Source organism: Acipenser ruthenus, chromosome 1 (genome assembly GCF_902713425.1).
Source record: "Acipenser ruthenus chromosome 1, fAciRut3.2 maternal haplotype, whole genome shotgun sequence".
NCBI lineage: Eukaryota > Metazoa > Chordata > Actinopteri > Acipenseriformes > Acipenseridae > Acipenser > Acipenser ruthenus.
This window is the reverse complement of record NC_081189.1, coordinates 56,875,952-56,898,214: the sequence shown is the minus strand read 5'-3', so window position 1 is coordinate 56,898,214 and position 22,263 is coordinate 56,875,952. Positions and strand designations below refer to the sequence as shown.

The window sequence follows — 22,263 nt, the reverse complement described above, 5'->3', positions numbered from 1 at the left end:
ATTTTTCTGCATGCGCATGTTAAGCCCTTTTTGCTGATACCTTTTCTCGTTCCCAGAAATGGCAAGCAGAGTAGACTTGTTAATTGATAGTATGTATGCCACAATCATGGCTTGATTAACACATGATGTTTGTACAAAGAACTGCAATTATTTTAAATTAAGTTGACTTCTAGTCTTCACAACATATAGAATCACTGCTGAAGAATTTCATTAATTTAATTCCATCAGTGGATTAACGGGGACTGTCCTAGTTACAGTGATTTTTTCCATTATAGGCTAATAAATGTGTAACGCAAAACTAGTACAGGATATCATCAAGGGTAATCTTAAAAAATATCAATTGAAATGATGTATAATTTATGTAACGTATTAATATGCAGCTCTCTAAATGTAAACGTGTTTTCAGTCTGGAAAATCAGCCTTAGCAAATAACTGCAGAGTAGTATCTTGTATTTGCGTCTTGCCTTAGACTTTACTAAGAATCAATCCAACAGAAAAAGACTTTAGCATGTCTGCGAATAAATTCAGTCTTAAGCTTGCTTACTGATTGCTTTTCTCTATATTCTTGCAGTGAATTTATTGGACTCCGGAGCTGTAATAGGTGATCTGGGATGGATAGCCTATCCGAAGAATGGGGTAAGTCTCTCCGCACACTTTTAGCCGCAAACTGCATTGACAGTCTTCATACTGAGGGTACGTTTCAAGGTCTGAAATCCCCTAGAGTGATTCATCAACAGAAAAAAAAAGTAGAGGAAAAAGCAGCAGTGGCGGTAGGATAGTATTTTTTCTGTAGGAGACACCTCAGGGGATCTCCTCTTTGTGTTCTAATTACACAGAGAATTTACTGAAACTCTTTTTAATCAGTACAACTTCACAGTGTAGAGCTTAGCCGTTTTGTCAGGCAGCAATTAACAGAACCAAAGTCACATTTACACAAAAGCAGTGCTTTTAAATCTTACTCCAACTCTAACAAGTCTCAATCTGAAATTGAAATGAATATTTTGCACCCCAGATTCATACTGGCGCTCCACATGGAGATATACTAATATACTGTAAGGGTGGCTGTAAGGGTGCAGGCTACACCTCTGTATTGGGAGTTTGAGATTATTTTCCTTAGAAAAATATAAACAGGAGAGAGCTAGTCAGAATCTGTAAGATTACATAGCATGATTTGTTTCCCCACATCATTCTTAATAATAATAATAATAATAATAATAATAATAATAATAATCATAATCATAATAATAATAATAATAATAATAATAATAATATGAGTTGTGGAAGATTGTATATAACATTATTAAGTTCAAGGAAATTACTTCTATATCAGAGACCACCAAATAATACACAAAAAGCAAATTATAATTTTTTACCGTTCTGTTTATTGCCCCTTGTTATTTTTTTATATATATCGTGCATAAAAGCCCATTTATATTAATGTATGATCTACAATTTCTTCTGTGCCCCACAGGGATGGCTGTTCCTTAACACTCATTATCTGAAATGCATTATATTAGTACCCTGAAGGCTCTTGAAAAATCACCCAGGTCTTTCGGTTACCTCTGGCAGTATGCACAGCTTGGTTTCTATAGGAAGCACAGCCTAAAGGCTGCTTGATGGTGCAGGGTGAAGATGTAATTTGTCTTGCTTGCTACAGTATTTGCTTATACAGAGGAGGCAGCTATCATGCTTTTGGTGCATTTTCTTGGCTGTCAATTTCCATCACTTTTATACAGTCAACGCCGCCAAATCGTGATACTGATAATCGAGATTCCTCCTTAAATGGGATACAACTCTGGGAGACGGTTCTTCCCAATGCTATTTATGTTGTTAATTGGGACGCCACTTCATTTAACTGGGATACAGTATTTTTAAATGATGAACGGAGATCGCTTTTCAGAGCAAGAGGTCGTGTAGCGCAGTGCAGTGAGTACGTGATTACGCTTTGACTTGTGTAAATTGTGTAAACCACGCTGAACTCGAAGGAGCTGGAGTCTCCTGTGGTTTCTCAGGCTGCTGTTGCAAATAAAGTTGCCGAGTCAACATTGCAGGTGCCTCGCCTTGTGATAAGATGTGATTTCATTCTTTTTCATTTCATGTAGAAATAAAAAACAGCGATTCATTTTGTTTAGGAATAAAAAAAACATTGACTTGGATTTTAAATTATGTATTTAACATTTAATTATAATGTGATGTCTCAACTGCCTCTCGTTTAACTGGGGCATCTGCTTGTTCGGCATATTTTTCCTTCTCCCGAGGCGTCCCGATAAAGTGGTGCCCACTGTACTCACATAGGGAAACATTTTTTATTTTGTATTTAATTTCCTTCATTTATTAAATAATTCTCACATCCTAATTTACATTAGGGTTTACAGCAGGTAGTAACCAACTCATATAACATACTTTACAATAGCATACCTCAAAGGATACCATTTTTTATTTTACCATTTTAAAATACATACCATACTTTATTTTAGCCACACATTTTATCGTGTATATAGTACATGTGGCAGGGTGGATACCCCTGCAAGTAAATACATTCTGTTGTAGGATTTAAGTTTGGCAGGAATGGGGTTAAAATCCCATCCCTGCAGAAATAATTATAGAAGGTGGCCATTCTCAAATTGGTAATCAATTGACCAATTTGGGAATGGCCACATTCCACATATTTCTGAAGGGATGGGATTTTAACCCTATCTCTGCCAAACTTAAATCCTACAACATAACTTGCTTAACAACACAACACTATAAAGGTTGAGTAATACAGTGAGCACTCACATATCCGACCCGATAAAATGTTGACTTCAGTGACGGTTAAACACACGTGATGCATATCTGATTATTTTATTTTGGCCCGTTCCAACCCTTGTCTGTTTTTCAGGGAACAGAAAAAAGTTACAATGTCAAAAATACACAGCTGAAAGGACTGTGTTTTAAAATAAGTAGGCTTCCGTTTAGATCATAGGTGCACAACATACGACCCGCGGGCCAAATCCGGCCTGCTAAGACGTTTCATGTGTCCCGCCAACACACATGAAAATGTTTTTTTTTTTTATTATGCTTTACAGGTAAACTAGCTCAGTATAAGATCACACTGAGAAATACTTCCCATTTAGTACACGCCTACTCATTTGAGGAGGTAGCTATAGTAACCAGCAAATCCAGTCGTGATTGGTTCATGCCTAAAGATTTATGACATTCAATTTATTTGAAATCGCGCATTGGTTCTCCAGATGTAAATCAGTGACATAACAGATAAACCAATCAGAGCGGGGATTTTCCTTATACTACTAGGTTGGTGCTGACGATATACTTCACGGTATAGTTCCATTCAGTTATGGCTAAAATAAATAAAAAAATCATATTGAATATCGATGGTTCAACAAGGCTTGGATGGAATAATACTGCTTTACTGAAGACAGAGGATTGAATATATGTTTAATTTGTAATGGGAAAGTTGCAGTGACAAAGGAATTCAACTTGAATAGGCATTATGACGCTATTCCAATTTGAATGAATACACAGGAGAACTACGTACACAAAAAATTGCAGAGCTTAAACGACAGTTGTCTGCCCAGCAAATGTCTTCCAGAAGGTGCAGAAAGAATCAAAAAGTGTAACGGAGGTAAGCTACGAAATTGCTTCATAATTGCCAAGACATCTCAGCCTTTCAAAGACTGCTTAAAAAAAGTTTGAATCGTATGACCGTGCAGCGCCGTGTGTCAGATCTGGGAAACAACATTTTGTGTCAGCTAAAAGATGTGACAAAAAAGTTTGTCTACTTCTCCCTGGCAGCAGATGAAACTACTGACTTGCTCAGACACAGATCAGATGGCAATTTCTGTGCGTGGTGTGACAAATGAGTTTGAGGTTTATGAAGAACCAGCGGGACTGGCATCACTTCATGGGCGAACAACTGGCATTGACCTGTTTAACATTCTCAGTGATAAAATGGAGTCTTTAGGTTTTGAATGGCAAAAGCTGGTTGGCATTTTGACAGATGGTGCACCGTCAATGACAGGGGAGCGTAATGGAATGATCGCACGTCTCAAGCAGCACCTGGGCAATGGAGAGGAGCAGCTCATCCAGTATCACTGCATTATACACCAGCAAAATCTGTGTGGGCAAGATATGGGTTTCATACATTTGATGAATGTTGTTGTCTCCATGGTCAACTTCATAAATTCTCGTGGACTCAACCACCGTCAATTTAAAACATATTTAGAAGAAATTGATGCACATTGATGCACTTTATCATACAGAAGTCAGGTGGCTCAGCAGGGGTAAAGTTTTGAAAAGGTTTGTGGCGCTGCTGCCGGAGATTAAATCTGATAGAGAAAGAAAGACCTGTCACCCTACTAGAGGATGCTAAGTGGCTTTGTGGTCTTGCTTTCCTTGCTGACCTTACTGCCAATCTTAATTATCTCAGTGCTCGGCTTCAGTGTGTGACCTCGCCAGCCAAATCATGTCTTTTCAGACTAAACTGAAACTGTTCTATATGCAACTGCAACAAGGTGATCTCTCTCACTTTCCTACATGCCAGCAGGTGTTTTCAGATCACAAATGTGACTCCAGGCCCTATACTGAAGTCGTGGGGAAGCTTCAGTATTCATTTGAGCAGCGATTCTCAGACTTTCGTAGAGACACTCAAAAGCTGAAGTTATTTGCTGACCCATTTTCAACGGAACCAGAAGCAATGGAATTGAGTATTCAATTTGAATTTATCGACCTGCAATGTTCTGATTCACTTGCAGTAAATACTCAATTTCTACAATTGCCTTGATTCTGAAAAGTTTCCGAAACTGCGACAGAGCCATGCAGTTTGCTTGTCTTTTTGGCAGTATGTTAATTTGCGAGTATGCCTTTTATCTGCTGAGTCTCAACAAATCTAAACAACAGAATCAGATTACGGGTGATAATCCTGAAGCAGTTATGCGTATCGCAACATCGAAAATAAAACCTGACATTCTGAAATTGGTCTCTGAGAGGCAGTGCAACATGTCTCATTAATCCCGAGAAAGCATCCACTGGTAAGTATCACCTACTTAAGTTATCAGTGTCATAAGTTCTCACTAACAACCCAGGTTTTTGGTTTTTCCAATTAAAAAATATTCAGGGAAAAATAATAATTGTTGATTAAGTAAACAATTCCCACAGTCCATTTAGGTCCCAGAACATGATTGTTTTAATTTGTAAAGCAGCGAATAATTTAAAATCAATGACAAGATGCTAGTTGGATCACAAACCCGGACTGTTAGTGAGTCCCCAGGACAGATAAAGACTGTAAAAGTGATTTCAAGCAAATTATGCTGTTAAACACCTGTAAACAATGGTCATAATTCCCTGCATTTTATATAACATAACCATTATTAGCTTGTTATTGTTTGGTAGAAATCTTAACAGAAACTAGGCTGTTAACAAACTTTGGCATTTGGATCTTCATATACTCAAAAAATATTAGTATCTGGTTATGTATGGTTAAAAAAAAACACAACAGAAAAACATGTTTTATTAGTGGCCCTCAGAAGTCATTCGGATTGTCAATGTGGCCCTGCCAGCAAAAAAGTTGTGCACCACTGGTTTAGATGTACTGTAGTTGGTTTTGTTGGTACAGTACTATATATTCAACAGAAGTATTTTAATTCAGAACGATATGATTCTGTAAATATCTGTAAAATGCGAATGACGTGTATCTGAGTGTCATATATCCGAGTGCTGACTGTAGTATTATCCTAACGTAGCGTATGCATTGAAATAATATACCGTATAACCCCTCTTTCTAACCTGGACCTGTACCACCATCCGAGAGCAGTTTAAATAAAAAGGGTTTCCTGGTTTCTTATGGTGCATATCTGTCTCTTATTAACCTGCTGTAAAAAAAAGTTAACTGAGACATCAGAATACAGCTTTTTTTAACAACTGTTTTAAGATATAATTAGGGCTTCTGTTTTTCAGGTTTTATTAATTGTGTTTTTCAGTGCTTATTTTTAGCTATTTTCGAGTTTTATGTAAATTGTTTTTTTCGGGCCTTTCGTTTTTATTATACTGTGAAATTAGTGTTTTCGGTTACTTTTCAAAATGCGTGAGCGTTTTTGTTTTTTTTGTCAAAATATGTATAGTAGTAACTCAACAGTACTTGCACACTTAAGTTGTACCTTCTTTCCATTGCTGTCTTCCACAATGTAATCCCTGTGGTCACGGGCACATTTTTCTGGGGTTTTTGTGTGTACGCAGTTTAGTACATTTCGCCACAATTCTGTTTTAAGTCCTCCATATTTTACCTGTAATACAGCTTGAAATCCCGCTACCAAGCCTCCATCCTGATTGTAATCTCGTTTTAAATCTTGCAAGCAGAGTCTCCAATAGAAATGTAGGAATGTGCTGTCATTCAGTAGTTGGGGCCGGTTTAAAGTATTGAGAACAAATCAATGATAGATGCAAGTCAGGAAGGCAGCACTGGGAAATGTATTTATTATTCTTTTTGTAGTAGGTTTTATTTTTGAATGGGAATAGGGAAAGTCAACGTGAAATCATTAACCATTTCCACAGTTTTTCCGGTGCTTTCGGGTGTTTATTGGCTATCTACCGATTTAATTTATTTTTTGTATCGGGGGTGTTTTATCTGGTTTTATCGGTTAAAACCGAAAATCAGAAGCTCTAGATGTAATGCACTGCAGGTGCAGCCTTTAAACTTGTGTTAAACATGGCTTAAGAATCTAATGTGCAACAGCATCAAACCGTGCTGTAGAATTAATTCAGTTTTGACAAGTCTATTTAAATTCCAGATGCAGGTTCATGTCCTGAGCAGGATGTTTAGATTCTCATTTATCAAGAGAACCCTTTTGAAATAACAACAGCTGTTTACAGTATTACAGCAAAGATCCCACAGAATTAATCGCTGGCTAGCTGGAAGTCCTGTCATACAGCAAGTTATTACCTGTATACATAAGAAGGAGAGAAAGGGGTTAAAATTAGTGCTGGGACGAACACAGGATATTCATGTTTGGATATTCGCTTATAATTTAAATATTCGTTTGGATATTTGTTTTTTCCGAAAGTAATAAAAGCCATTATATTGCTCTGAACGCAGGCAGAGACAGCATAGCCCCTGTGTGTGCCTTTATTTTACAGCTAGACCTTACAATATGTAACATGTTAAAACAGAAAAATATCCCAGGAGTAAGTTGTGTAGGACTTACTTTACTCCAGTGAATGAACTACAAAACAAAGGATGCCAAATAGAAGTTGAAGCATAAGGTTGACACCACATTTTTTTTTTCATTCCTTGTTATTGCCGTTTCTTCACAGTAAAAATTGTCCATAGACATGTTTTCATAAAGTAATATCATGAGGTTTACTTGTGCCTTTTTGTAGCTGGACAAGCAAACGAAAACTGAAATTTATCTTCAAACACTTCAAATAAAACAAATGTGGAAATGGTGTTGTAAAATGAAGGGGAAAAAACTCACCCTTTTGGTTCTCGTATATTACATTCCACATAACAGAAAGTTGTAACAAAAAATATATAATATATATACAATCTATAAAAAAATCACTACACAACATTTTCAGGAAGTTGGGTACTGTTTAAGCAAGGCATTTCGAAATGACGTGCTTGCCTTTTTTCTGTAGCATGAGATTCTCTCTAAAGCAGCACAACGCGTTTTTGTCCCAGATGGCTTTCCATAGATTAGAAATCACTATGTGTGCTCGCGCATAATCTGGTTTGTTTACTTTTTACTGCCTAAAACTTTTAAATAGAGGTTCAAGAGCTGTTGTGTTGATCCTGTGTTTATATATATATATATATATATATATATATATATATATATATATATATATATATATATATATATATATAGCGAATACGAACACCTGATGTCAAAAAATATTTGTTCGAATATTCAGATATTTGTCCCAGCACTAGTTAAAATAGGGATGTTTATAAGTCCTGATCATTAAGCATCCTTGTGAGATGGTGCTGATATGAATTATGAGTGTTTCTGTGTCCTCCAGGATTGAGGTTCACACACTTTAAACAATATAGGTATAATATATACCCTTGTTAGGTTCTCTTGCCCTCTCCTCGCAGCCATCTTTTAGAGTTTGGCTTGGAGGGATTACTGAAGTATGTTTTTGCCCGAGATATGAAGGCTATAAGATTGAAAAAAAAAACCCAAAACTATTATGCATATTGATTTTTACTTAATATAAAATGCTGTAAATGGAATTATTACAAAAGAGGGAATAGATATACTTGATTTAATGTATGCCCCTTCTGCCAGTGTGAATTGGTAAATGGAAAATCTCAATAACAAAAGATTAACAGTTGCACACTTCTAGTGGTAATTTCTAAAACCAGCATCCTCTGTGGTTTAAAAAAAGAACATTAGTTAACAAGCCTGGGAAACAATGATCTAAGCAGAAACAACATTCGAGATGTACACATAACAAGATGGTATCATTTTAACTGTCAAGCACCTTGTTGTGATACAGCGGATTCTTGGTTCTCATAAGCACACATAAAATGCATTGTATGTTGAATTAATTGTACAACCACAATTCAAAGCCCTAGTTCAGAGGTGGCCAAACCCCGGGCAGTTCAAGTGCGGCTCCCGGTGAAATGCTGGGTGACGCACGCTTTGCGGCTCGAATGAACTGAAGAAAGAATAATAAACAAAAATGAAGAGAGAAAGTAAAAATAAACACAACATTTATTATTTGTGTTCTCTGTATTCATTCATGGTAATTATTCTTTCTTCTCTCCCGTTCTCTCGCCTGTTTCTTTGAGCCTGCATGTTCAATTCACTCAAGGAGATTTCGTCAGTTGTTGACTTTAGACACGGCTCGCTGGCGCATGCGTATTTCAAAGCCGGATGTGCAGTTGAAAGTAAATTTCATAATTTTGAATGAAGTGCTCATTCGTCTTGTGGAGACAATGACATTGAGCAAACTATCCATGAGTAATAAACGAAAGTATGAGGCTTTAAAGCAGACTGGGAGAACCACTGAAAACAGCTGTAAACCTGTGTCTCACAAGTCGAGCAAAATCAAACGTCACACAAACACATTTTCATCTGATATCCTCTTGGATCAGGCTTAAGGCAGATGCTGCCTTTGGCGTTCAGTAAAGAAGCTGATTTAACAACTCAAGCGAGTTTTGAATGGCAAGCATGGAATGTTATAAAATTGGAGTGTTGGCGCTAGACTAGAGAATGCATGTTTAAATGTTATATTGCAGGTCTAAAATTATTATATTTACATATCTTACGTCTCGTCATGAGCAAGTACTGTAATCCCTTTCAAAATAAATAGAGTGCATTTGTCATCCACAAAACTCAACAGTATTTAATACACACAGCAGTCATACAAAACAAAACCCAGCATTCAGATTTTCAGGGGAAGAGCTTGTCAAAAAGAATCCTTACAAAAATGTGTGTTTTTATGTGGTGTTTTTGGTGAAATCAGGTCAGTTATTGTATTTTGCTTCAGAATAACTAACAATATTTTATTTAAAGTGCGTAATACATACAGTATAAGCAGAAATAATGGAAAAACACCAGTGTGTTACATTTAAAGTTTAATATACTGTAGCTCTACAGTACAATACAAATTACACAGAAACTGTGTAGGCAATGTTCTATCCGTTGTTCTTATGTAGTCTTGTGTATTTTGCTGTCATCAACAACTACTGTACTGCACAACAATGCTAATATTTAAAATGTCTCGCTCTCGCAAACATTTCATGTGTTACAGTGTGTGTCATTCGGCCCTTGACCAAATGGAAATTTTGGAATGCGGCTCGCATGGTCAGGAAGTTTGGCCACCCCTGCCCTAGTTTATTGAGTCATTACACTATTTTGACACAGGAAGACGTTTTATTCACAGACTGCTCATTTGCATGTATTAACAAAAATAATTCTGGTGCATTTCTATCAGATCAAGCAAGCGTTTAATTTAGTTTCAAAAGTGATTGGTATAAAAAGTGAACTTGCTTATTAACCCTGTATGAACAAAAATGTCACTAAAATGCAGTTTCAGTTTAAAAATCACCATATAAGAAAGTGATAGTCTGAAATGATAATGCATTTTACAGAACTGTTGACTGAATGCTAAAAGCAACTGCTGTTTTAATAAAAGAACACTGTACTTGCAATACTGGGATAGAAATGCAGACCATTGATTACAAAAAATAAAAGCCTAATAGGTTGTAGCTGCAGCCAAAAATGAACAAAATTAAACTCTGCATTTTGTATTCATGCCTCTTTCTCTCCTGATTCGATAAAGCTGTTTTTCTTTTCCATTTACTTGCTCATCATTTTTCTTGAACGGCTTTGGTTTCATTGGCTTATCCCCCTTTTTTTTAACTACATCAATTAACAGGTCATCTAAATTTGGTTCTTGGCGAACACAGTTCCAGCTGCATTAGTTAGGCAGACTACACATTAATGTCTGCGCCCTTAGTGGATCGATCCAGTACAGGGTTTGTGTTTGTGATTAGTTTCTCATGTTTCTAGTGAGATCGATCCTCATGCTGTGAACAGTGGGCCTGGTTTAATCACAGACTGCTGCTTGTCATTCAATACACAGAAGATGCCGTGGAGGGAAGAAAAAGACTGAGAGACAGCATTAAAATGTATGTGGTGAGCCAGTGCTTTGAAGAACAATGACATTTTTATAACAGTGTTTCCTTTCATGTGTTTTATTCCAAGTTGACAACTGGATTCTTTAGAGGTGACAAAGCTGCATCTACAGCAATATGTTTTGAAAATAAATAATACATAAAAAGGCACTTAACATACACTTGTATTATTTTTGTAAAACATGCCTGTATGTATTAGCATTTCTGCCGGCAAGATATTAAATATATCTTCAATCTTCTTTTAATTTTTCATAATACAGCATAACCATTAACAGCCAAGCCAGCACAAATGAAATCTTTTTCTTTCCAAAATGAACAAGAGCAGACAATAATGTTATTAACAGATGTAAACCAATTAGTGATTTATTATTAATTAAATTAATTTGTTAGGTTCTTCATGCTGAAATAGGGAAACAAGTAATTGCATTTCTAAATGTTAGACTAATGTAACACCGTGTGTGTTATACATTTATAAAGTGAGATGGTTAATAAAAAAAAAAAAAATCTGAAGTAAATGGAAAAGTTAAAGCAAGAAACTACTACACAACAATTTAACTGCTCAATACCACAAATGTAATTCTGTTACAATAGTTTTAATCCTCTTCAAATTGCCTTTGTCTTTGCACTTTTCAGAATATGTTGCATTGTCTCTTTTTTTGCATTTTATTTTTTAAAGTGTTTTTTAGTTAGAAGATGACGTACCTAGTCTAAAAAATAAATTGTATTTGAATATAAATTTAGTATGAGTTTACATTCTTCATGTTGTCATCAACAAAACTTTTTTTTTTTAATTTAGTGTGACCAGGTATTATTTGTATTTATTTTCCCCCAATTTGGAATGTCCAATTATGTTTTTTCTCCTCACCACAGTGAGTCCCCACATAGCACAGACGTACTGAGGGCGTGTGAGCGTCCTCCGATCTCATAAGTCTAAAGCCAGAATCGCATTTACGCTAAGCAATCCAGAGCAGAGGTGGGCGAGCTACCGATCTCGGAGAACAGAAACCAGCCCTGCCTCTTATCCACTCTGAATGTGCTCGGTGTCTGGCCAGTAGGATTCGTTGTTGCGTGATGAGGAGAAAGAGTCCCTACCGGTTTCCCATCCCCCACCCCGGGAGCGTCAGAGCCAATGTGACGCCTCACTCAGGGTCCCCAGCAAAGTTCGGCTGTGTAACTCATCCTGCACTCCCAGTGGCAACACTTTAACAGAACCCTCATCAACAAAATATTTCTACATTGTCTAGAGCTTACATCTACAAGGGTTTAATATGCAATACAGCACTCCCATTTCCAGTACTGCCCAAACACCTCTTGCTGTAGTGTTGAACAAAAAAGGGACAAGGTAAAAATAATGTTTGATATTTTTGTTGTTATAGACCCTAAGAAAGGTTTGAATGAGTCCAATGTTATGCACGATAACATCCGAATGTGTTCATATTGATTTGTAATGATCGTTCTACCTGGGTGTATTGGTAGTTGCAATCATTTTAATGACTATCTGACACAGCCCAGAGATGATGTCTTTGGGGCAGTGCAAAGAGAGAGCCCTTTGCTGGAGTGTTTACACTATCTGCTTTTGGATTAACAAGATTTTATTTATGGATGAAGTATTCCCAGAATCTTTTCTAGTGGATGTCAGTATCTGCCCCATTGATCTTGACTTTGACTGTTCAGGCAAACCAGAAATAAAATAATTTGTGTTGCTTACTCTGGGTTTCATGCACAGACTGTTCCTGTAGTTAAATCTACTTAAAGGGACAATACTTTTATCATTTAATATGCCATTTAAAAGTATTTTTCTTTTAAGTAATATTGTTTGTCATTCAGTTTTTCAACCTATACAATGTTATTCGTGCACTGAAAAAACATGGATCCGCCAGCTTTAGTTTTAAATGCCTAACATGTAACGCCATTTTCTTTTTCTTTCTTTGATTGCAGCCACCACTAGAGCTCATATGAGAAGACTTGTATAATGTCCATTCTAAAAAAAAAACTTATGTAAAAAAATATACACCTTGGTGTTTAAACCTGCCCCGTGTCTCTATTATATTAAATAGAGAAATTGAATCTAATGCAAAAAAAAAATAAAAAATCATATGCAAAATGCACAATCAAGATAATCATTAACTTTTCATTATAACGTTACTTGTTTTTTAAATGATTGTATTATGAACTTTGCGTTATTGGCTGGATTATCATCAGCCCAGAAAACAGATCTAGTTGTCCTTGTTAAGCTAGCGGGTGTAGTACAGAACACATTTATTGTAGGGAATATTAATTCCTGAATTTGATTCAGGTAAATAAAATGATAAGATTTACAAATAAACAAATACATGTACTAAAAACGAATAAAGATGCTGCTTGTCTCACGGGAGGAAACAAAACAAACTGCGCTTGTCCTCTTTCACTTTCCACCATATGCTGCCAACAACGTTTGTGAGCAATTGTTGACATGCAAAATGAGAAAGTATGCCTTCTCGTTTTGAGCTGTGTAAAGGCTGTTTGTTTTCAGAGTTAGCTAAGCCCTCCTGATCTGGCTGTGAAAGCTCTGGATTTACCCAACTTATCCGAAACCACCCAAGCGACTCAAGGAGCTCAACTCAGTCTCCACCTCTGTTGACCTGGACCCCTGCAGTGAGCGGCGTCCTGTTCTCAGGAAGAGGAGAGAAACCCTGCTTTGACTGCCCGACCCTCATCAGGAACCGTAGTTGCTGTTAACATGGTGCCTGGTACACACCGGAGAGCCAATGCCTGCAGAAGCACGAGCCAGCTTTTATGCAGCTATGGAGAGCACTGCCAATTCACTGAAGCTCTGATGAAAGGGTTACAGGTCTGCTGATTACATACTGGAAAATAGGAAGTAATGACATGTTATTGTTTTAAGGCCAGTGGGTCATGCTGGAGCGCTGCCTGGGACCGCTGTTTAAAGCAGACTCATCAGTGGCTATGAGTGAAAGACTGTGAGGTGTGTGAGAGTGGTGGTGGTGGTTGGAGTAGTAAGAGACAAGGCAATGGAAGTGAAGCACAGAAGGTAACAACAGGTATAGGAGGGTAGGGGAGACAAGGGGAGAAAGGGAAAGACTGGAAAGAGAAAGTAAAGACTAAAGAAAGAAAGAAGGTATGCAGGGGAGTGAGACCAAGGTAAATACATAGATAAGGAGACAGTTATTCCGTAAACAGGAAATAAACGAAGACAGGAAAGCAAGTATAATTTTTCTGTGCCTATTCCGTTCAGTTTATTGGTAAAATGTGTGATACCCTTTTCTCCTTGAATACAACAGCCAGCTTGACTGCCAAACCGAGTCCAAGGCATTTATGACTTTTCTAGACTTTTATTACAATGCAGCACAAGGAGGGGGTGTGGTGGAAGATGTGGTGGTGACCTAAATACTCAGGAAAGGGGAAAAAAGGAACTGGTCAACCTAAATAAAAGATGAAGGGCCAAGTCCCTCTTGCTGAAATTACACCTTATGTAAGAAGGGCTCTTGTGTTAACTTTTAATTCTGTTTCCATTGTTTTTTTCTAATTTTAGCCTGTTGTCAGCAGCTTTTTGAATTGTGGAACCTCAGGAACGTGCTGTGTTTTTGATTACCAGTCCCTTCCTATATTATTTCTATCAACTCAGACATCAGTATTGGATGTGGAATTTGACAGTGTGCTGTAGTCTTTAAAGATGTCTGTTTCAGATGGTTTATAGCTCTGTTAAATAAAATGTTAACCGTCTTTTGGTCCTGATGTTCTTCAGCAAATCATATACAAGAATATTAGCTTTAAATACCAGAAAGATACTTTGACTTGAGTAAATAAAAATAGTAAGCAACAGGCAAATTGCATTTCTTTTGTACAAATTATAATATTTTTTTTCAAGTTTTTTTTTTAAAGTACTGTCATGACAGTATTATTAAGATTAATGAACTGTGCTAGCCTAACAGCAGATAATCAAAATGACAACAGTTCTCAGAATTTATGAAAATGATTCTCTGAACCTCAGACATTTCCAGCAACACTTTTTCACGTTTTAAGTGGGCTTGTCCTTTTGAATGAATATAATTTATTTCTGTTAAACAGATTAGACAGCGGCCCCATAGATAATGAATGGTCCAAGCTACAAAGTACTGTAAACACACTTAATATCTGTGTTATCCCCTGCTGAGGTATGAAAAGAACACAGTCTACCAGGAACAAATTGCATTTGCTGATACAGACAAAACCCAACTGTATTTATATAAGAAGTTTAAAATTGACATAGACATTTATTATCAAACTGCAGGACGTTTCTGACAATGCTTCTTTAAGAAAGCAGTGCAGTAGATGTTGATTTTCAAATTAGAATTTCGGAAACATGGCATCAGGGAATGTTTTGGTTGTGACAAAATGTTTATACCAAGAGGCTCTGAGTTGCCCAGTTTAAAGATAAAATTGTTTTATTTTTGGTTTCCTAGTAGCATGCTTTTAGTATATATTTAAAATGCTCACAATTCAAAAAGTTATCTGTACTTGCTTTTTAATGGAAGCTTTGTTTAGTTGTCCTTCTTTCTGCTCTACGTACACCAGCTATCGGAAAAAAGACTGTTTGTGACCCCAAGATTTCCAAAATTACTGGGGACAGATGCTTTACAGGTGATATCATCAGCCTGTCATGTACCCACAATTTACAAGGTCATAGATGTTGTGAGTAAAAGCTCAGTGTAGATATAAATAATTCTATTTGCCTCGGCTAGCAGAATCCAGAACTCTTTCTTTTCCTTCTTGATCCATTAATGCAACTCACGCCAACCAACTGAAAGGACTTCAGTGTTTATTAGGGAAATATAATCATTTAAGCCTGAATAAGCTTCAAAGCTCTAATGCTGACCATTTGGCCAGTAGAAATGAGATGCACATGTGTGCTGAATAGCCGCTGGTTATAGAAAAGATGATTAATGCTGGATTTGAAATTGATTAATGGGTGCAGCTGTCAGTACTTAAGCTGTGAATATAATATTGTCCGCTACTGACAGAGGGTTAAGGTACTGTACATGAGTATCAGATATGTGAGTATTTTTAGGAAGACTGAATATGTGTAAAATGTTTGTCTTAATTATGAAGTGTAAATATTGAAAAAAAAATATTACTTGGCAGCATGGTGTATAGGAATTGAGAAAAACAAAAAACAAATCATTCACTATATTTGATGATAAGATTCTGTAACTGTTTCCATGGCTTTCTTGTAAAAAAAGTCATTCTATTTAATTACACACAAGGTTGCCTGCCTGGTTTCATATTTTCTATTGAGGAACAAAAATATACCAAAACTGTACAACCAATAACCTACTTGAACATCTTGTTTGATATGATCTGGGAAGCCTATTGTTATTGCTGGGATTATTCTTCTTATTATTTTTCTTGTTCGAAAACTCACGAAAATCGGAAGGTTCGTAGATGCCTATGGGAAAGTGCCGGGAGAAAAAACATATGTCGCAGGTCACATGGTTTTGCCACCATATTGAATTAATTGAAAAATGGGTTGCCTAAATGTAAAACTTCGCCTTTTGAAAATCACTTATTGCAGAGTGCTGAAACTGGGTATATTTGTTGAGGGATAGTCCAAAATTAACTGGTGTTCATAAGAAGCTGATGGGTTGTATGGTATGGCGGCTATGTTGGATGACATAATCACATTTGGATAACGGCATAATCACAAATGATGAAGATCTTCTCCCAAACTGCTGGTCTGATTGAACCAAAAATTGGTAAAAACTTGGCTAGTGTGGTTGTCTTTAAAGGGTGCTCAAGGGAAGTTGCTACAATAAAAAAAAAACATGGCAGCCACATTGGATCATCAAAATACAAAACTGGCTAATAACTCCTTATAGAGTGCAGATAGGGCCATGGTTACTATAGAACACATATAATAACCCATATATGTGCTATCAAAAAATGTCATTGCCCGTGACCTCTGGCCTCTCCTGAAGGTCAAATTTAAAACTGGTTTATAACTCATTATAGAGTGCAGATTGGGTCATGGTTACTATGGAACACATAAAGGAACCCATATGTGCTCTGTAAAGAAATGTCATTGCCCGTGACCTTTGATCTCTCCTAAAGGTCAAATGTAAGTGGCTTATAACTCATTATAGAGTGCAGATACTGCACTAGTACTGGAAGCTATAAAAATGCTGGCAACTCTAGTTATTATTATTATTTATGTTTTTAAATTAAAATGTTGTTGATTGGGTACAAGTGCAGGAGTGATGCAGTGCGTGAATGAAACAGACAGAGATGATTATAATCCAGTTTGGAAAAGATTTTATTATTTGTTTTCCAGGTCTGGCGACCAAACAATAATCCCCCGGCAATACACACCAATGTGTACTGCACAGGGTAAATAACAATAGGATTGCAGTCCCAAATAATAAACAATAATATCCGCCCCACAATAATACAAACACGGTCACCAGTCCTGGGTGCGTGCAGTAGTGCTCATGGTGGGTGATGCAAGTTTATTTCGTGACAGTGGTGAAGTGTTGTTCCGGCTTTGTGCTGGCCCAAGGCGACAGCTCCGGAAACGTGTTAAGCCCGCTGCACACAGCCCGACTCAAGCCGTCCCGACTCATCTCATCTCAACTGGCCGCACAGAGTTTGGATGAATCGTATCAGTGTGTGTGCCCTTAAAACCAAGATTATGCAGATTTCAGTCGGGATGTCTTCAGATTTGAAGATTGAACATGTTGAATCTTTTTCAGACGCAGTTTCGTTCAGATGTGATCAGTCTGTCTGTGTGCAGCCGTTGCCGACCAAGACTGACTGAGACCGATTAGTCATAAGGGTGTCAACCAATGGTGAAGCAGGTTTAAGTGACATAGCTTGTCATGTAACTTGTCACAAGATGGCGGAATACTGACAGCTTTAGTTCCACAGGTAAAAATACATTAGTCTTGAAGTGTCCTGAATTAAAAAATATCAGATATGTGCACATTTGAATAGGTTTTTTAGGCGTTTACTTATCAAAGGTAAATTATCAATTTACCTTTTTATTATCAATCTACTGACAGCCTATATTTTCTTACTGTGCTAAAACAGAAGTAACCGGTGTGTCGATCTCCAATAGGTCACAAACCACAAGCCCCTAGATCCACACGCTGTAAAAAAAAGTCAAATAAAAAATCAACAGGTTGGATTTTATTTACCACAGGCTAAAGTGTAGTAGACAAGCTATACAACAAGTCAAACACTGCCTGAAACGTTTGCACGGTGTAAATGGTCAATTAATTAATAGGCTAAGCGCTTCTTTTGGTTGCCTCGCGGCGCTGTCTCTGCATACGATGCCATGCATAATATGAGGGTTGCTATGTTGGGCTAAGTTAATACAAAAATGTGTACAGGGCAGTATTAATTAAATCTGCATACATAGTAATCACCAGGATCTAGTTGTGGTCCGTCTAATTCAGTCTTAGTAGTGTGCGACACCCAGTCGGGAAAAACTCAATTGTGACGTCAAACCAAAACTGAGCACAACTGATCGCAAAATCTGTGCATATTCAGATGAGATGAGTTGGGATGGCTTGAGTTGGGCTGTGTGCAGCAGGCTTTAGCTGTCTGGTGATTCACAGACAAGACAATTACTAACAGACAGAACAAAACAAACAAAACACTCACGAAACTGCTACATTCTCTGGGGTCTCTCACAGTCCTTCTAGGTTAAAATACAAAACCAACACGAAGGAACAGATTGCGCCCCCTTTTATGCTGTCACACATGTCCCCTTGGTAAACGAGTGCAACCGCCTCTCCAATCTGCAGCTGCCACGTCGTTTCCCTTCCGGGTCAATGCGTTAATGCAACAGAGTCTCACCTTCATCCAGACTGGCCAACTTCCCGACCCTGGGAAAGCTGTCAGACCAGCCCATCCAAAGAACTCACTGCTTAGCGCCCTCACAGGTCGGGGGGGGGGGGGGGGGAGATTTACAACCAAGAGTCTTTGTATTTCTGTCACAAATGTACATTGCATTTCCTTAATTTAGCAAAAAAAAAACACTTGCAGTTTAATCCTCTTTAAAGTGATCTGCATAACATAATCCAATACTTAAACCAAAAAAATGCATACCAATAATCATGAATTACTGTTCTAAAACTGCAAAGTAATTTCAGGTATGGTGCAACAACATGAATCATAATACATTTGGTGAAACAGACTTTTGCTGAAAACATGCAAGCAATTGGAGTGAATGGTTTTACAAATAGCTACAGTATTGTATCTGTATCTTTAATAGTATGAAAATACTGTTTTGAGTGTTAATGTAGTACACTGTATAGTAACTACATACAGTGAAACTTGTTTCCACTGAATCAGTCATGTTAAAGAACTTTATGTAGCTGAAACATTTGCACTAAAGTTGATAAAGATTTAAGGTACAACAGGTGGTGGTTTAACATGAGATAACCGCACAGTTAGGTCGTTATAAGGCCTGACGCGAAGTGGAGGGCCTTTAACCCCTCAGTGTGCAGTTATCTCATGTTAACCCACCCCCTGGAGTGCCTTAATGCTATTATAAATCAAATTTAAAATGACTATATTTATTTACTTTTTAAATGAACACAGCAAATTAAAAAAATAGGTTCAATAACAGTAATCACTATGCACAAAAAATAGTTCCAGTGTAATGTAAATAAAATGTGTTTAAACATGTTTATTTTATATATTAACATACGTTTAATTGTAAATATAGCATGTATTTATTAAAATGTTAAGTGCATTTCTGTATAAACCATATGTTTCTAACTAATCCCCAAGCTGTGTTTGGGTTGAGGGCTTCAGATTTTTTTTAGCTTCTCCAGGTCTGCAGGTGTTATTGGGGATAGTGTGTTGCTTTGTCATTTCTACTTTGTCTCAGTTTTTTAATTACTGCTACAAATACATTGTTTCTATTTTATTCTATTTTAGTGATTCTATTTTAATTTCAATAAATAATATAGTTAATATATTTATAATAATGATACATTAGTGTGGAACCATATTTTTTTAGTGGATGACAAACAATCATAATACAAGCATGGAAAACATTTGACATTTAAGTTAGCTATTGACAGACTGTGCTTGTACAGTATATGGCAACACAACCAAACCATACTCATTTTATAGTTTCAGAACATGGTCTTTAAAGTACAGACCTTTGCACAATAGTAAATAATATTTGTTAGTTTATTGTTTTCATTTTTTGTTAATAGTTTTTTGTATTAACAAACTTGATAAGTCTCAACTGATTTCATTGTAAAGTCCTATACTGCACTGAAGATGGTTCGGGGCATTATGAGTATTTGTTATAAAGCAGACCCTTGACTTTGCATGTTTCAGAGGGTGTTAAGTGTATTGCTAACTTGGTGGCTATGATGTAGGATAAGATTAAAGTGGTTGCATCGTGTGTAGGGATTCTTTCTCAACCAGAATTAGGTCATGTATAAATGGTTTAGTACAAAGCAGCTGCCTGTAATGTAATGTTGATTCATTTGCTTTATTTCTATTAGCAAATTGTTAAGAAATACACAACCATGACCATGGAGTGTCCATATAAGTTTGTGTGCATGCTGCATAACAACAGTTGTGTCAATCAGAGGACTATGAAAGATGTCATGGAAGTTATGACAGATCCAGGCTTGTTTTATGTTTGTTGTTTAATACTATTTAATACTATTACTTATATTTCCTAATCTGTATTGGAGAAAAAGCGATATGCTGCAATTTAAATAAATAAAACATATTCCAATGCTTAACCAAAATAAATAACCTATTTTATGCAAACCTGTTTTATAATAAAGCAGTATAGATCAGCATCTTATTAGATAATCTACAGAGACCACATTGCTTGCTGTTTATTTTGCTTTTACTGCTTCCTTTGTTGTATTGGACATACTTTGATACCTTTGAATCAGACTGATTTAAAAAAAAATTAAATACAAAAGTATGTATTTTATGTGTATCTATGTTTTAATCTCTTAATGTCTATAATTTCTAACCCCTGTAATTTCTAACCATTGATCATGTGTAAATCAAACTAACAGAACAGAGAGTAATGTCTATTTTACTTTATGCCCCACAGTGGGAAGAGATTGGAGAAGTGGATGAGAACTACACGCCAATTCACACATACCAAGTGTGCAAGGTCATGGAGCATAACCAAAACAACTGGCTACAGACAAACTGGATCCTCAAAGAAGGTGCCCAGAGGGTATTCATAGAACTCCAGTTCACCCTGAGGGACTGCAACAGTCTCCCTGGGGGCCTAGGCACCTGCAAAGAGACCTTCAACATGTACTACTATGAATCGGATGATGAGGAAAACAGAAATGTCCGAGAGAGCCAGTACTCCAAAATTGATACCATCGCGGCAGACGAGAGCTTTACGGAGCTGGACCTCGGAGACAGGATCATGAAACTGAACACTGAGGTGAGGGACGTAGGACCGCTGACGAAAAAAGGCTTTTACCTGGCTTTCCAGGATGTGGGTGCCTGCATCGCTCTTGTCTCTGTGCGCGTGTACTACAAAAAATGCCCCTCAGTAATCAGCAACTTAGCCCTGTTCCAGGACACCATCACTGGGGCCGATTCCTCTCAGCTGCTAGAGGTGTCGGGGTCTTGCGTCAACAACTCAGTGGCAGAGGAGCCTCCCAAGATGCACTGCAGCGCTGAAGGGGAGTGGCTGGTGCCCATCGGGAAGTGCATGTGTCGCCCAGGTTACGAAGAGAGAAACAGCACTTGTCAAGGTTAGTTCAAAACTACTGTCTGTTATGTTGCAGATTCATTAAACATGACAGAATGTCATATGTATTTAAATGGTGATTCATCTAATTACAGTTTTGCCATTGTTTAAATCAGCAAAAAAATATGTCATTTGTTTACCAATTTTATTAAAACTAAAATCAGTCCAGATGTGCTTTATTCTCTGAAAGTTTCTGTATCACCATATTTTAGTGATTTAAATATTCAGTGACATTTAATTGGACCCACAAATGTCAAACAGCCCTCCAAAAAAGCCAAGTTTCTTGTAACTTAATATTTTTGCAGATTTACTGGCATGCCCCTTGTCCAATATGTTTAGGGCTTCTGTTTTTCTGTTTTTATTCATTTCATTTTTCTGTGCTTATTTCTAGCTATTTTTTAGCTGTTTTTTTTTGTGGGGGGGGGGGGGGGGGGGGGGGCTTTCTTTTTACAAATTAAGTTGTACCTTATTTCCTTTGCTGCCTTCCACAATGAAATCCTTATGGTCATGGTCACATTCTTCTGGGGTTTTTGTGTAACTAGTTATTTTTTTACATTTTGCCACAATTTGCAATTCTGTTTTAAATTCTCCCTAGCTAACTGTAATATAGCTTTAAATCCTGTGAACAATCTCATTTTAAATCTCGCAAGTGGAGTCTCCAATAGAAATGTAATAATTTGCTGCCATTCAGTAGTTAAGGTGGGTTTATAGGCTATCTACCAATTTAATTTTTTATGGAGCGGTTAAATATGTTTAACTACATAGTCTATTTGCTTGTTTAGATTATTTATTATTATTATTATTATTATTTGTTTATTTAGCAGACGCCTTTATGCATCAGCTGCAGAGTCACTTACAATTACGTCTCACCCGAAAGACGGAGCAC

At 37.0% G+C, this 22,263-nt stretch overlaps 1 protein-coding gene across 2 annotated transcripts in view; it reads left to right on the top strand.

The window, feature by feature from the left end:
* Positions 1-22,263, top strand: part of LOC117421291 (ephrin type-A receptor 5-like) — a 195,212-nt gene that overhangs the window by 5,725 nt on the left and 167,224 nt on the right. For both annotated transcript variants that reach the window (XM_059026363.1, XM_059026353.1), the window contains exons 2-3: positions 572-636; positions 20,718-21,381. In XM_059026363.1, the coding sequence (XP_058882346.1) occupies positions 572-636; positions 20,718-21,381 (729 nt within the window). The remainder of the gene's footprint in view (positions 1-571; positions 637-20,717; positions 21,382-22,263) is intronic.